Raw genomic sequence first — 17,063 nt, 5'->3', positions numbered from 1 at the left:
GAAGGAAAGAGAACGGAGATGAGAGATTTTCATTTCATTATTCATTTTCTTTCTGCTTTAAATTCTCTCAATTAGTACATAACTAAAGTAGTAAATTAATTTCTATTTCCCTTCAATTCTCCTTTTACTTGCCCGTTGTAAGAAGAGAACCCAAAGCTCTCAACAACAACAGCAGCAGCTTCACAAATCACAATCACACACAGCATTTTGTTTCCTTTCTCACTTACTACTATTTAGAGTAACATGAGCAGAGTGCGCATTGCACATTACCACCTGGTATGAATCCCACCACTACTGCTGATCCAACGCAACCACCGCCACCGCCACTGCCACCGCCGGCGCAGCCTCCTCGTTCCTCCTTCAGCTGTGACCGACACCCACATGAACAGTTCTCTGGATTTTGCCCTGAATGTCTCTGCGAACGCCTCACTACTTTAGATCCTTCTTCTTCTTCCTCTACTAATAATAACCCTTCTTCTTCTTCTTCCTCTGTCCTCAAATCCCTTTTCTCCAAAACTTCTAAACCCACTTCATTTTTCCCCGAACTTCGCCGCACTAAGTCCTTTTCTGCTTCCAAAAACGAGGCGTTGAGCTTCTTGACTGGTTCTAATTTTGAGCCCCAACGTAAGTCCTGTGACGTTCGAGTTCGTAACACTCTCTGCTCCTTATTTTCCCTTGACGAAGACTCAAAAAAGACCTCCTCCCAAGACCCTCATTCTGAGAATACTGCTCATGCTCTTGTCAATAGACCCGTCCTCGAGTCTAAAGAAGAAGAGGAAGAGGAACCAGAAAACGATTACGTCAACCACAGAGATAACGGAAATGTGGTAAATGAAATAACTGAAGAGTCCCCTGTGAAAAACAGTTTTGCAGAAATTGTGGAAGAAGAGGTTGTGAATGGAGATATATTACTAAAGCCGATGAAAGATCATATAGATCTCGATTCTTCGCAGGCGAAAAAGCAGACTTCAGGAGGAGGAAGGGACTTGAAGGAAATTGCAGGAAGCTTCTTATCAGCTGCTTCAGTTTTCAGCAAGAAATGGCACAACTGGAGGCGAAAACAGAAGGCGAAAAAACGAAACAATGGTGACAACAACTCATCTACTACACTGTCATTGGAGAACCCCATTTCGAGGAGGAAATACAACAGGGACACTCAATCGGAAATTGCTGATTATTATGGATTCGGAAGAAGGTCATGTGACACTGAACCTCGATTTTCTCTCGATATTGGGAGGATTAGTGTTGATGATCCCAGGTACTCTTTTGACGAGCCACGAGCTTCTTGCGATGCCCATTTCGTCGCGAGGAGCCTTCCGAGGATCATCCCGCCTATGGTTTCAGTGATAGAAGATGTGCCAGTGGTTCATGTTCCACGGGCTGATGACCAAATTCCGGTGGAAGAGCCGCGTGTTTCAGTGAGCTGCATCAATGAGGATGGTGGTGGTGGTGATATGCCTGGAGGGTCTGTTCAGACTAGGGACTATTACTTGGATTCATCGTCTAGGCGGAGGAAGAGCCTTGATAGATCTAACTCAATTAGGAAAACAGCAGCTGCTGTAGTGGCAGAGATTGATGAGATGAAAGCAGTTTCCAATGCTAAAGTTCTGCCTGAGAGGGACTCGAATTCAAATTCAAATTCCACTTCTCTAAGGGATGATTTAACGGAGACTTTTGAATTGACAGGGTTTAAGGATAATGTTTCTGGGATTGGGATTGGGGAGCGTAAAGGGTCAAAAAAGTCGAAGAAGTGGGCGTGGAATATATGGGGTTTTATACATAGGAAAAGTAATGGGAACAAAGATGAGGAAGAGGACAGGTATAGTAGATCAAATGGGGTGGAGAGGTCATTTTCAGGATCTTGGCAAGACATAAGGAGGGAGACTAATGGTGATTTAAGAGGGGGTCTTAATAGGAATATGTTTAGAAGTAATAGCAGTGTTAGTTGGAGGAATTCAACTAATATTGGTGGTGGATCTTTTGGTAATGTGAGGAATCTTGGCATTGATACTAATGGTCATGGTAAAAAGAAAGATGATTTCGTATTGGAGAGGAATCGGAGTGCAAGGTATTCTCCTAACCATATGGAGAATGGATTCTTGCGGTTCCATTTTGCTCCGATGAGAGGCAGCCGGAGAAATTTACCTGCGCAAACTAGGCCAAATGGGAGGAGCGTGCTTCGATTGTAGTGAGATCCAAGGTCCTTGGTGTTTCTTTTGATTAAAATGTTAATTTTGTTGCATTTGTTATTACATATCAATCGTGTTAATGTATTTTTTGACTATGCATTTGTCATCAGAATGGTTCTTGGATTTATTCTAATATATAACATGAAAAGTCTTTTCTTTGTCTCTAGTCCTTTCTTCTTCATGTGCATCTCATTTTCTTTTTTGTTTCATTCTCAATGAATTATAGCTCCATGTCTTAGTTGAGTAGGATAACTGTCTGTATATGCTTGTTTTGGAGTTGGCACTTTTTCTTCTTGTCTTTTACTTCTTTTTTCCTTTTTGCTGATTAACTATGTTTGTTAAATCTTACCTCCTTAATTCCAAGTTCACCTTTTTTCCTTTTTTACAATAGTTCCAAAAAAGAAAAAATGGTGAATTAACTGTCATATTTGGCAGTAATGACAGCTAAGGATCTGTAATGTCACTTGATACTGGTTCATGGTGCTTCAGTTGTCTATTTATCTGTCTTCTTTTTTGTTTGAATCCTTTCTTCACATATTTAACCGCCAGGATATTGCAATCCCTAATCCTCACAAGGTAGGGGTAAGGTATGCGGGATAATACTGGGTATGTTGTTGTTGTTGTTGATATGACAATCTGGCCGTGATAATATGCTCATACTTGTTGTAATTATTTCCTTGAAAACTTTTAAATGAGAACCTGAAGATCCACCTCCATGAATCAACTACACTCAGCAGCAAAATCTGATTTGACTATCTTAGCAATGACCTGAATTAGCAAAAATTGACGGCTAACTCCAAGTTATTTGGAGGTGTCGCATTTGATCATTATGATTCTGCCTAATACGCGTGTTATACTTGCTCGGTCTCTAGATTCCTTGATTCAAGCCTTCACTTTACCTTAGAGATTTCATGATTTTTGCTTGTTGAGTTCATTATTGTGTGTTGGTCGTTGTCGATAACTCTTTGCAGAGTAGCCCTTGTCAAGGAAACAAAACATAGTGGATCACTCACCCAAAAAAGGAAAACAATAATGTGGTTGATCAAATGAACTGATAAGCATTTTGACTTTGTTAGTTTCTAGGTAAAAGCAAAGTCACATAGGCAATTTTCTGCTTAATATGATTCTATAGTTCCCTGTTTGTACCTCATTGGAACTGACAATTATTTTTTTTCTCTTCATTTTACTTCATTTCAATCCAGGAATGCAATTTGAGGCTCTGGATGTACTACAAGTCACTTATCTTTCTTGGTAAGACTAAGTCAGTTCTGTTTGAGGTTTTCGCATGGACTTGTTGTTAAGAGGCTCTATGGTAATTCAATCAGTCAGATAAGTTTGAGAGTAATCCAATATTCTTGGGTTGTTTTCGGAGAACTTATATTGACGCGATATGGTTGTTACCAGCAAACTTAGCTGAGAGGATGTCAAAGAATCAGTTGCTCATTTTGGAGAGACCGTAATTTACACAGCTGAAGCTTCGAATGGAGATTGAGTAGAAGACCTGAATCTTTCTTCCTTCAACGTATATAAAAGTTTATCTGAATTGGTATATGTAGTGCCAAGCCTCAGTTCACAAGACATGAGTTTGGTCCATGGATAGCTTTACAGCTTATTACTTGCTTGATTGGTGTCTGTATCCTTTGAGGGGTTATTGTTAATTTCAAAAGTTAATAAATTTTTGCATCTGTGGCAATGTAAAGTCTTATTATTTTTTCATGTTAGCTTGTCGTTCTCTCTTGAATCCTAATGGACTCTTCTGCAATGGCATCTAATATCTTGTATTTCCCAGCTATAAGTAATGCCACACCTGCATATAATTTTCAACTGATTCTCAAGCAATTTATAGCAGTGTACAAGTGTAGCAAAGTACAGTTAAGATTTTTATTTCTTGAACAAAGTAAAAATTTGGCCTGAGTTTTGAAGGGAATACTGTACTATGCAGCTATAGGCTACAGGTGTGGCTTAGTTATCAATTGATAAAAATTGTACCAGACCAAGGTTCAAATTTCAATCGTGACAAAATACTTAAGGTTATTTATTTTCATCTACCTAAGCTTTGGCGAATATAAATATTTGATACCTATGCCGATGGAAGGTATGATATCCTCGAGATACCACTGTTATGGATATTCTGTTGGTACATGTTTAGTCTGTATCAGAAAAAAAAAAGTTACAGAATGTATATAATCTAAAAGCTTCAATCTCAGAAAGTTCCTTCAAAGATTCATATTATGGTGCGTTGGCTGTACTTACCAGAGTCCTTTATTTGGGTTAGTAACGATTATGCTCTCAGAAGTTCATATAATCTGAGTAAAAATAAACATAAAAAAAGAATTGTACAGTCCGTGAATGGATATAATTTTAAAGGGATTTTCAGTGTAATCATTTTGAAATTAAAGTATACGATATATTCATGCACTGGCACGCTGCAATATCTTAGTCTTGTATAATTGTATTAGGTATATATAGTAATTTCATCAGCTCTTATGTTTATTTTTCAGAGAACATAAATGGACAAAGTAATGATTATATCTCAAGTAGTGAGGTGTTTTACTCATCTAAATGGGAAATCAACGTAATCAAGCCCTCCATCTCCAAATATTCTCTTGGTTAAAAGGTTCAATGATCAAAATATGCTAGCCATAGTCAAAAAGTGACAAAATTAAAGAACAAATCTTTAACATGCCTTTCTCATACAATTCAATAGGAAGGAAAGATAAAAAAAAATGGAGAAAAAGATGTAACAGAAGAGGCTCGAAATCCTATGGCATGTCGACTTTTCTACCCATTAAATAAAACCTCCTCTTCAGTGGAAATGGCTGGCAAAGATTTTCTTGAAAACATTAGGGATTTGCTCCCTTTCTCCACCAGCCACTAGCGATGTTGTAGATGGGGTCGAAATCTTTACTGCTATTTTCCTTGATTTTTTATTTTTACTAGGACTCCATTTCAAGTGCTTTATGTAGCTACACCTATTTATTACTTTCATCATCGCGATTAGACATAGATTTTTTTTTTAAAAAAAGAATAACTTTTAAAATTTATGGTGTAAAACAAGTTATAAATAGGTTTGTAGCAATAAATTATCTCATCACAGGTAAAATAAAATGTATAAAGATTGTTTCTAAACGGATAAATATTTCAGTCTGTTTTAGAGACAAGTTAAAAGGAAAGACCGTCAAATAAATTGAGATAAATGGAGTATTTATTTCACAGCTAGCAGAGGTAAGTCAAATTCTGTTTATGTTACTTGCTCATCTGATGTTATTTGATTGAACACAAAATTTAAAATAGAAATGTCTCTGAGGGACTTAGGAGCTTAAATAATACGGCAAAGGGCCGAATATATTCTTGTACTTTCGAAAATAGTCTAAGAATACCCCCGTTATACTATTGGGTTATTTATACCCCTCCCGTCATACTTTGGAACAAATATACCATTATTTTGGATGGAGTGCCACATGGCAGCACCAGATGAAAAACGACCAATTTCTTTTTTTTTTTACCCCATCCGTTTTAAAAAACTAACCACCCGACCCGTTTTAAAATTAAGTTTTTCAGTTTTTTTAAATTATATATTTTGTAAAAACTGAAAAAAAGGGAATTTGCAAAATATATATTTTTAAGTTTTTTCAGTTTTTTTAAAGTATTTTTTTTGTAAAAACTGAAAAAAAAATATTTTTTGTAAAAACTGAAAGAAAAAAAAAGGAATTTGTAAAATATATATTTTTCAGTTTTTTCAGATTTTAAAAGTATTTCTTTTGTAAAAACTGAAGAAAAAAAAAAGATTTTGCAAAATATTTTCTTTTTTTAAACTAATGCATATGTAGTCCATTGCTTTAGGAGATTTTTTTTTTTTTTTTTCAGTTTTTACAAATTTTTTTTTTCCAGCTTTTACAAAAAAAATACTTTAAAAAAACTGAAAAAACTTAAAAATATATATTTTGCAAATTTTTTTTTTCCAGTTTTTACAAAAAATAATTTCCAGTTTTTACAAAATATATGCTTTAAAAAAACTGAATTTTAAAATGGGTCGGGTGGTCAGTTTTTTAAAACGGATCGGGTTAAAAAAAAAGAAATGGATCGTTTTCATCTGATGCTGCCACGTGGCAGTCCATTTAAAATAAGAGTATATTTATTTCAAAGTATGACGGAAGGGGTATAGATGACCCAAGAATATAACGAGAGGTATTCTTAAACCATTTTCGAAAGTAAAAGGATATATTTGGCCTTTGCCGTAAATAATATTGTCACATGAAATGAAACAAGGGGAGTATTTGGTGATTTGTTAAGCTGCAGGCAAACTATCTTTTCTTTCCTAACCAAAATGTTTGATTTCTCGTAAAGATGTTAAGTATCTCCATTTTAACATAACTCGTCCAAACTCTCCAAAGTTTAATAGGTGGACAAGTGAATCACTTGAAAAGATTTAACTTTAATAGGCAAGAATAGTGTAAGTATAACATGTAGTGAAAAACATGTAAGCAACGGAGGCAATTTGGTCCGGTCTCAAATGAGTTAGAGTAGAGCTGAGTTGTTCTTCAAATACTTGTGTCTCCCAATTTGGAAACTTAATACGTCTTAATTAAAGTTGTAGTTAAAAGGAGCCAATTTCGTACGGTGAAACAGTTGTTGGAGTGGATGTGAGGAAGTAACTTGAAGTTCTTTTGCATGCCCATTTAAATGAAGCTCTAGAGGTGTTTGATGATATGTTTGACAGAGCGTTGCGTTCGGAAGTGACCTGCTTCAGTGTTCTAATTGATGGGATTTTCAAAAATAGTGATTCTTAAAGAACTAACGAGATTTGGTAGCGGTTGATAAGGGGGTCAAATGTGTTGCCAATTGGTTTCTAAAATGAGATAATCAGTGGTTTATGTCGTTTTGGCAAATTTAACGAGGAATTGGAGCTTTTGAGATAGGATAGAAAAAAGAGGATGGATGTGTTTGCTTGTAGTTCCTTGATTCATTTGTTGTGTGGACTGGCTATGTTAATGCGATTGAAAGGAAATCCGTACTCAACCCCAAACAAGAAGATTGAATTCACTTGATGTTGTGGTATATAGTGGTCAGTCAATGGCTGTTGTAAGGTTGGGAAGATTAGAAAGTGTTCTGAGTTGCGGGAGCTGATTGGAAGGAAAGTCTGTAGTAGTCATAGTAATTACAATATTAATGAGAGGTTGGTTTGAAAATCAAATGGTGGTTTGAGGGAGCTTCACTTTGAAGCTCTTACCGAGAATGGTTCTGTACCTAATTCCACATCTTTTGGAAGTTTAATTCACGGGTTGTCTGAGAATGGGTATCTGAAAAAGGCTTTGACTTTGTTGAGATATGAAAATGGAGTAGAAATGGATTCTTTTGCAATTCATCTATCATTTGTGGATTAGGCAGTGAAGGAAGGTTAGATGAAGCAATTGCATCCTGGATTTGATATCAAAACGGTGAAATAAACTAGATTCTCAGCTTACAATGACCTAATTGATGGTTTATTCAAGCATCTAAAATTGAGGATGCAATAAAATTTTCTGGTGAAATGAACACTAAGAATTGCTCATCCTTTGTGGTCACCTACAATATGCTAATAGACTATTATGCAAATCTGAAAGATTTGGTGATTGTAAAGGTCATGCCGCAGAAAGGGATGAACCGATGAAGCCAGACATGATCAGATATATCTCGTTATTGGATCCTCAATTTGTTGAGCCAAGTTGTTAGCAACCTTACAAACCCGATATGATCATGGTTGTTAACATTATAATTCATGTGCTTTGCTCTGATGGCAAACTTGGGTGTGTTTTATATCTTTTTTGAACATGAGCTGTTGGGACTGTAACCCAAATCTTGTCAATCATCACACCCTTATGGAGTGGTTTAATAAATCTAGAGATTGCAAAAGCTTAAGGAGTTTCACCTCTCATTTTAAGTGGCAGTCTTCAGCCAGATATCGTTCTTACAATATTACTCTTAAATGATGCCCTTAGCAGGAAGATCTTTTCCAACTACAAGTAGATGGTATATACTTTTCAGAGCAGTTATCTCTATGGTTGAGCTCTTACATGATTTTTTGAAGTACGTGCTGCGGATTGTCAGATGCCAATTTATTCTTGAATATTGCTCTGACTAGGAAATCACGCCAAATGTGGTTGCATGGATTACATGGAACATACTTATTTCAGCTATAAGATGATGTTTTTCAAGTAAGAAACTTTCAGGTTTGAATTTTCTCATTCTTTATTAACATAGGTTGCTTTCTTTTAAGATTGTTTTTGAGCTTTTTATGTAGTGAGAGAAACATTATTTCATGGTTGCAGGGTTGCCATTTTTATGCTTACTAGGACAGCCAATTTGTCTGACAATACCATGGTTCCTGGTTTATGATTTCAGGGAACTCTCCTTTCATCTCAGGTGATTATGTCATTTGCAAGTGAGCTATATCTGGTCAGAGTCATAATGTAACTATCATGCATGGGTTTCTGTTGTGTGCTTCCTGTTTCCTAGAATACTCCTAGATTCTGTTTCTTATACAAGTTCGATAGAATATCCTTGCAATTTTCAGGTGTTTGAGAATTTCTCTGAAAGAGTGGAGTTTAAAGACATGGTCACCAAGTCACGTCAGGGCACCAGATTTTATGCTCTCATGTGATATTGAATCTTGACTATAATTCCTCTTTCCTTCTAATAGGCTTACTGCTGCTTTTTGTGGGAAAGTGTGCCAGATATTATTTTATCTAATTCTGTAGTTAGGAGAGGTATAGTAAAGGGAACACAAAAATTTCATTAAGAGAGTTGGACTTTTCATGTGAATGGCATATGATAATTAATGGTTAAGGTACTGCAATTGTCTTTGGATTTCTTTTACCAACTGCATAATTAGGAAAATCAAAACAGTATCTGTCATATAAAGTTCTAGACGACTTGATCATCGAATGGCATTTCTATGTTCCGTGAATGCTAGGGAGCTGATTATTTTTGTTTCCCTAAAGACGAATGTATTCTCTTCTGAAGTTTTTCACTTGATTGATGTACCCTGAGTGTCTTTAATGGGGTAAGAATCTTTCCATCAATAGACTGTTACCTTTACAAAAAAAATCTTTCCATCAATAGAACCTAGTTCCTCTTAGACTTGGGTGTGCTTCTCCAGATCATATCTACCATATTTTTCATTGTCAACACTAATTACTAAAGAAATGCAGGAGATCCAACTTCTGAGGTCCTACAAACTTCATTATTCTCTATACTTCAGCAAGCATCATTACTAAAGAAATGCAGGAGATCCAACTTCTGAGGTCCTACGACTTCAATATTCTCTGCACTTCAGCAGGCATCATTCGTTTGAATCGATATAAAGCATCAGATACGCATCCAATTTTTGGTGGCTGCAGTGTTGTCACGAAACATGCATGATGCAAGATAAAATTTTGCATGATATATCAGCCTCGAGTAATAAGATTTTATTTCGGGGTTATAACTCATGCTACAGTACTCTCTGATAGTGTTTTTTTTGGGAAAATAAGTAGGAAGCAAAACAGAGAGGATTTCACTTTTTTCATTCTTCCGATGTCTGTTTTCTCTCCAGTTTGGTTTCTGATAAAAACTCTGCTCATAGATGACTTGAGAAAGCAAACACACCAAAATAATCCCAAGAACTGCACCTTTTCTCAATGAAGAGATGAAAACATCTGCAATCCCAACTACTACAAGGCCTATAAGTGCAAAGTAAATAGTTTTTCTAGTCTTTGACCCAGCACTTTCTCTACTAAGTTGCTTAATCTTCTCTATCTCATCCTTAGCTTTTGTTTTGTCCACGGGTCGTCTTTCCCTTAAGTTCTTAAAGAAAAGCCCTTCATTTCTTTCCTCCTCCATTTGGCCTTCAAAATCTGCTAACTTTTTTTCATTCTCTTCTGCCTCCTCTTTGTTCAACCCTACTGATTCTTCAAAAGCTTGCATCTGGTTCTCTATATTTTCCATTATCTGCTCCACAAAAACAAATAAAGAGCTGTGTTATTCAGAAAATAAGTTCAAGTTCTACATTTTATATGCATTGCACATGCGGTGGCTTTGACAACAGACCCTTGCACCAGCTTCATCCAGTTCTTTGATGGCATTTTCACCAATCTGTTCCATCTCACAATTGGCTTCTTCAGCAAACTGTGTTAGATAGGCAGATCTCTCATCTATGTATTCAGTTAAACGAACTTTTTGGGTTTGAAGCAGAACAATTGTGGCAAGCAATTCTTGCTGGCGGGTATCTCCTTTACCATCTGAATCTGATTTTCTTGAATTGCACAAGGAAATGAAAGGCTTTTTCCTCCTAAAGTAGCATGTTCTGTTAATAGGAGCTTGTTGTGTAGGTTTTAAAGAGGAGTGAATAGCTTTTAGATGGATCATTCTTTGAAATTTGCACCAGTTTAGGTTAGGAAGTCAAGTGTGGAGACCAAAAGATTTTAGTGACTATGAGAAGAATGCAATAGAAGAGGTTTTTGAACCTCTGATTTGAATCACATTATCCAATTCATTTTGTTGAGAGAGAAGTGAATTGGTCATTATCTTGGGTGGTCCTTGTGGGCCTTAAAGAAGTTTCAAGGTTATGTATTCCTCGTTCTTACTTCCTGAGTTTCTGATCTTAGAGGGGAACTTTATTGTTTTTCTTTTTCCCCTTTTTTTTGGGGTTACAAATATGTATGTTGCAATAAAAGGAAGCTTAATTCACCCTTCACAAAATTGCTAAAATAATTGAACTTCAATTGGCTTTTTTTTTTTCCTTCAAATGATTTCATAACAACCTTCGCTGCTCACCTATATGGCTATATATGATAATAAGTAAAGGCAATTTGGATTTATATTGTATAAACTTGAAAAAAATAGAATACTTTCATATCTTACTCAATTTCTTGCAAGTCTAATCAGTGCTAGTGTCCTTGTTTTATTTCATCACAGTAGTGTCGTTGTTGGAATGAGTGGTGCGAGTGACTTTTGAACTTCCAACAAAAGTTAGATCATGGCAGGTGATTGTTTGGTGTTTATGAAGAATCATACATTTTGGATGTTATGATAAATAAATATCATAAGCTTGCTTGGGTTTAACTTAATTAGGTGAATGCTAGAAATTATTCCGGTAATTATGAACATCAGTCAGAATATTAGAATAACGTAAATAGTACCTAATTCTAGATGGTGGGATCGCTCATATTTGTTTAATTCTCAAATCTATTATTTAAGTTTTTATCCAATTTATACTATTTGTACTGTAATATCTCTCTCTCTCTCTCTCTCTCTCTCTCTCTCTCTCTCTCTCTCTCTCTCTCTCTCTCTCTCTCTCTCTATGTATATATATATATATATATATTAAATGCATGAATACAATGTCGGTTTACAAAAATAACCTTATAATATTAAGCATAATAACTCATAAAAAAAGATATAGCCGGAATTCTAAATATTAGCCATATAATCCTATTAGTTTTAGGATATAATACTACACATTATGAATCCTATTAGTATAATTATTCTCGGGCTGCCTAATTCATTTAAAATTGAACAAGTAAATATCTTTTGTCATGTAATCCTATTATTTTTAGGATATACTTCTTAAAAATTCCTATTACTAATTTAATTTGAAAACGTATTATAATGTTCTATTACTAATTTAATTTGAGAATGTATTATATTGTCCAAATCCATTTAGAAAAAAATGAGAGCCTACATTATTATAAAATTATAAATACAATATTAATATATCAAAATAGCCCTAAAATATTAAACGGAAGAACTCACAGGGAAAGGACATAAGTGCAATAACCTATTTTTTGGACTATAATACCTTCTATGCTAATTTTTAATATTTAAGATTTTAAATTAATAAAATTATCTATTAAATTCTCATTAAAAATATGTAGGAAGGTTTAATAAAATTAATTTCATAAGAATCCTTCGTATTGGCAATACATTACCACTACATAATGTCCAATACGAAGAAAAAAATAAAAGTAATATTAAATAGACTGCATAAAGAGTTGAAATTGAGAAAAAAATACCTCCACCATAATATATTTTATTTTATATTTGAACTATTTTTCTACTCATATAATATTTTTAATTAATTTTTCGTGTAGTATTAAAAAAATACCCAAGTATTAAAAAACAAAATAAGAAAATATTTAAAAATATAAATGTGTGAGAAAAAGAAAAAAAAGGTTGGTAAGAGTCAATACCACTAATGATTCTACAAACATAAAGATCTAAAAGTGAAATGTCATATCAATCTTTTACTCTTTGAAATAAAATTTATGGTGGATAAAATTATAATTAAGATTAAATATTCAAAATAAGAGATGAACTAATATTAAGATCTGAATCAACATAGAATAAATTATTTTTTATGTTAAAACTAAATAATTAAATATTTTAATTAATTATTTAGCAAAAGAATCCAATTCAATTATTTCTTAAATTCATCATATGAGTAAAATTCTTATTCAAGTTAAAAAAAAAAAATCTTAGGGTATATAAATTTATTCCATAAAAAGAGCGTTAAAATATAAAGTAAAAAAGATTAGTATATTATAAAATCAAAATGCAATACAAGTGTCCGAGGAAGCACGATCAAAGCTAAATCCTAAACAAGAACAAGCTTTCAAGACTATATTATAAAGAGTCGACTCTGGTATAATAAAATTATTCTTTGTAGATGCCTCCGGCGGAATCAAAATAATATTTTAATGTCATGAATTACTTGCAGATATCATATCAAGAGGCATGACACTGTTAGCAATAGTGGCAAGTGGTGTACCAACAACGATTTTATTGTGAGACCACCCACTTTAGATTTGATATACCTCTTCAAACAACTTAAATAGCCATCACAAATATATCAAAGCAAAGCAATTGTGCTAAATTTATAAGGAAAGCAAAATTGATAATATGGGATGAAGCATTTATGGCTAAGTGTCAAATGATCGAAATAATTGCCCGGAGGTCTAGAGATATATTGGATATTAATGAACCGTTTGGTGAAAAATTAATGGTTTGGGAGGTGATTTCTGTCAAGTAGTACCAGTAGTTCCAAAATCAACAAAAGCCGAGACTTTAAAAGCTATTTTGCCAAAGTTATACTTCTGGCCTCAAACGAAAAAGATTTAACTGACAAGAAATATAAAGTAAGAATAGATCCAGTATTCAGTGTCTTCTTGGTTCGTGTCGGAAACGAAGAAGAGCATCTAATAAAATATGGTTTTGTTCTTCCTAAACACTTGGTTATCAATCCCAACGGTAATAGTAGTGCATTTAATAAGAGAAATATCTATATCATTAGATTTTGTGCAAATCGCATGATAGAATTAAAAAAGATATCTTATCTAGTAGAAATGAATATATTGATCAACTAAATAAAAGGTTGATTGCAAAATTTTATAGTAAAAATAAAATATTTTTCAGTTTTTGACTCAGCAGAAAATGATACCAATAATTACTACAAAGAAGAATACTTAAATACTTTAATGCCAAATGGTCTTCTACCATACATGTTTGTTGTCAAGTTTCTTATTTCTTACGTATGTTATTGTCGCTGTATATATAATAGACTAAGTTAAAATTGATCTTCCATTGTATATACGTTAATCTTGAAGAAAAAATATGTTCGTCATGCTACTAAAAAACTTAGATACGTTGAAAGCTTATGTAATAGCACACATATAGTATATAGAAGTTTTGACAATAACGTCATAATACAAAAATTATGATACTAGTTAATATGCTTCTAAGCATATTCTTATCCCTGAATTCAACTTTCGTCTTCAGAAACTAAGGAATATCCTTTCAAATTTGTGTGAAAATAACTTTTAGTATGTTTATGTTTTGCACTCATAAATAAAGCATAAGGACAAACATCCTAAATATCCGACTATATTTTTCGCAATATATTTTCTTGCACGAACAACTGTATGTTGCACTTTCAAGAAGGATATCAAGATCGACAACAAGAATTATGGTTAAGGCAGAGCAACCAACATATTAGGAGGAAACATACACAAAACAATATTGTCCACAAAGAAGTGTTCGTTAAGATACCATCACATTAAATACTTTTAAACTATAATATATAATTCTAACTAACTTAACAAAATTGATCGTTTGTGTAAGTTTTGATGATGTCCTTTTATTTTAAATTCATGTATTATGCTAATGTAATAATTTTTTTTTGGCATTTAGATGATTATTGTTTTGTTATACATAATGACACGACCCATTTTCTGAACAAGCCGTGACCGGCACCCGATTACTAAACATGACCGAGCGAACCATCTGTGCTTATCAAATCTATTATAACTTCAAACTTTATATGCAACAAGACAATACTTTAACCAAATACTTTTGATTAATTTAAATATTTAAAATAAATCAACTCCAAAACTTTATTCGTAGTAACTACTGAAATACTGCTAAGTTATTATCAAAAACATCTGAATCTTAACCCACCGACTGTGTCTATGAAGCCTCTACTGATAAACTGACGCACTGCTCAGGACATGAGATTTCCTGGCCAGTTCTCTAAGTAAACAAAGAAATAGCTAAATAAAGATGACACTAAAGAGTACTCCACGAACAAAAGCGGAGCTCACTAATAGCACTGGAAGTGAGGAAAGTCCTAACCCGTAGCCTGCTCGCCTGCAAAACCGGTTCCTACGTTGTACCGCAGACCAACGTAGGTTCCCAAAAGAGAACGTCAGTACCATCCATTGTACTCAGTGAGTCTCAACGCCAGGGGATGAAACTTTAATAACATATACATTACAAGCAAAGATTCTAAATGCATGTAAAACATAAACCTTATAAGAACAATTCTAAAATAATTGCATAATAGCAGTTTATGAATATTCTAAAAGAAATTCTTTTCTTTTTCTTTAAAAAAAAAAAATACATCACTTTATACTTTGGGAGTTCCAACTATCTTGACTTAACTCTGTCTCAGTCACCGTGCGATCGGCACGGGTTCGATCCCAACCTGATCGAATAGGCCCAATCCACAAGGTGCCACTCGCTTCATGGTTCTCAACGCTCATGTGCTATACCTTAGCTTGGCTAGGCAAATTCTAAGCAACGAGACCCTCGGCTCGTGTGCTCCCTACTTTGGCACAAGTAGTTTCAGGAAGTCAACGCCTTGGTCAGGACCCTCGGCCTGGACGATGACCCCTTCTCAGAATAGAGGATACTCCCAAAAATCTTTTCTTTCTAAAACTTCTTCTTGTGACTTTTCAAGTCTAAATCTTTTCTGAAACATCCTATGCATACTCATACCGGTATCCTTAATTGTAAAGCATGGCATAAGAATGAAATAAACATTTAAAAGTATTTCTAAAGATTCTTGCTTTTTCATGAATTTTTAACATGAAAATGGCATATAAGAATAATACAAAAATCTGAAAATTTATGCACATATATCATAATAAGTCATCTAAACTTTAGCTAGAACAATTCTAAGTTAATAGGTACTCAATAGCTCCAATTAAGTACATATTAACTCTTTTAAGCAATTCATCAAACACCTTGTATGTGTTCTTTTGTGAGTTAAATTATTTTAGTAAATGGTTATATCAACTCACCTCAAAACTTCTCGAGCCAATACGTAGGCCCCAGTCCAATTGACACCAGTCAAACAATCGATTCTACAACAACCAGTGCATTTTAATCAATTTTAAAGTTTCTCACCTAAACATGAAATTTACTGTTGATACAGAGAAAGAAGAAAATTAACTATTCAATTCTTACTTATTACCACTGTAGGATAATTAACAATAGGGAATTTATATACCTGAGTTCAAGAATTAGTGGTTTGTAAAGAACCCTAGAATTTTCGTATTGTCTGTGTGAAATAAGCTGCCCGTGGTTCTCCGTTAGTAAGAATGAACAGAATGCTTGTTCTCGTATAAGGATTTTCAATCCTTTTTGGTTACAACAACCCTTTATGGGCTTTTAGGCTTGCCCCCCATTTATTTTTGTTTTATTGCTTTTATTTATTTGTTTTGTTTTATTTTCACTTAACTAATAATTAATGATACCCACTTTCAATAATTAATAATATTAAAATTATTAATATTCCCCTAATTGTATATCCAATTCTTTATAAATAGAGAAGTAACTCAAAAATCAATCACAAGAGTTTAAATCCGTAATAGAAGTATAATTTAAGATTAAAAAATAAAAAATTAATTCTATATTTAGCGAGTGCTTAAACTTCTATAGATTTGAGGAGTGTTACAATCTTCTCTCCTTAAAAACATTCGTCCTCGAATGTTGCTAGGGCCTTATTCTTAAGCTAATAATCATTCCTTAAGTCCTTGAACTTCTTAAGTTTGCTTAGCACTACTAACTTTCCCAAGGGACTCAAAAAGTTTGGCTAATTTCCTAAATTTTCAAAAATTTCGGCAGAGTCTCCTCTGTAAACTGGACTATCCAAAAAAATATCCTGCCACCAATACCATAACTACACCAACAACAACCAAATATACCATAACAGGTCATTCATAGGCACCATACACAACTCATAAACTAATTACTCACACTCCGGCAAGGAGGTACCACAATAATCAACCAAAATCTAAAGCACAACACTTCTGCAAAAAGTAAATAACCGTAATGAATTAAATATACTCTGGGATGGCACTAAATTATTAAATAACTAAATATACTCAGACAGAAACTAAATTACTTCAACAATTAAGTATAATCTAGCAAGGACATAAACACATGCTAACTTGTATTTAATAAATAAAATATATATGCCAAGCCAAACTTAGGTTCACATACCTTTTTCCTCAAATAAATATGGATATTTCTTCCTCATATCTTCCTCGACCTCCCACGTAGCCTCTTTTGAATCAT

At 33.9% G+C, this 17,063-nt stretch overlaps 2 protein-coding genes and 1 long non-coding RNA gene across 4 annotated transcripts; 1 reads left to right on the top strand and 2 right to left on the bottom strand.

The window, feature by feature from the left end:
* Positions 1 to 4,010, top strand: LOC104117983 (protein OCTOPUS-like). Of its 2 annotated transcripts, none has more exons than XM_009629140.4 (2): positions 1 to 2,188; positions 3,392 to 4,010. In XM_009629140.4, coding segments are annotated over exons 1-2 (1,911 nt in total). In that variant the 5' UTR covers positions 1 to 278; the 3' UTR covers positions 3,393 to 4,010. The 2 variants fall into 2 exon arrangements, with proteins under 2 accessions (XP_009627435.1, XP_009627433.1); XM_009629138.4 differs by having other exon boundaries at positions 3 to 2,200.
* Positions 4,011 to 9,383: 5,373 nt separating this feature from the next.
* LOC104117982 (uncharacterized) lies at positions 9,384 to 10,872 on the bottom strand. The gene is made up of 2 exons (XM_009629137.4): positions 10,257 to 10,872; positions 9,384 to 10,157 (listed from the first exon to the last, which is right to left on the bottom strand). The coding sequence occupies exons 1-2, from the start codon at positions 10,572 to 10,574 to the stop codon at positions 9,537 to 9,539; spliced, it is 939 nt and encodes a 312-aa protein (XP_009627432.1). The 5' UTR covers positions 10,575 to 10,872; the 3' UTR covers positions 9,384 to 9,536.
* A 3,706-nt stretch (positions 10,873 to 14,578) lies between these two features.
* On the bottom strand, positions 14,579 to 15,981 carry LOC108948826 (uncharacterized). The gene is made up of 2 exons (XR_001973611.3): positions 15,785 to 15,981; positions 14,579 to 14,864 (listed from the first exon to the last, which is right to left on the bottom strand). It is a non-coding gene; the product is annotated as an uncharacterized lncRNA (long non-coding RNA).
* Between the last annotated feature and the right edge of the window lie 1,082 nt (positions 15,982 to 17,063).

This window comes from Nicotiana tomentosiformis, chromosome 2, assembly GCF_000390325.3.
Source record: "Nicotiana tomentosiformis chromosome 2, ASM39032v3, whole genome shotgun sequence".
Taxonomy (NCBI): Eukaryota; Viridiplantae; Streptophyta; class Magnoliopsida; order Solanales; family Solanaceae; genus Nicotiana; species Nicotiana tomentosiformis.
This window is presented reverse-complemented; position numbering and strand designations above follow the sequence as displayed.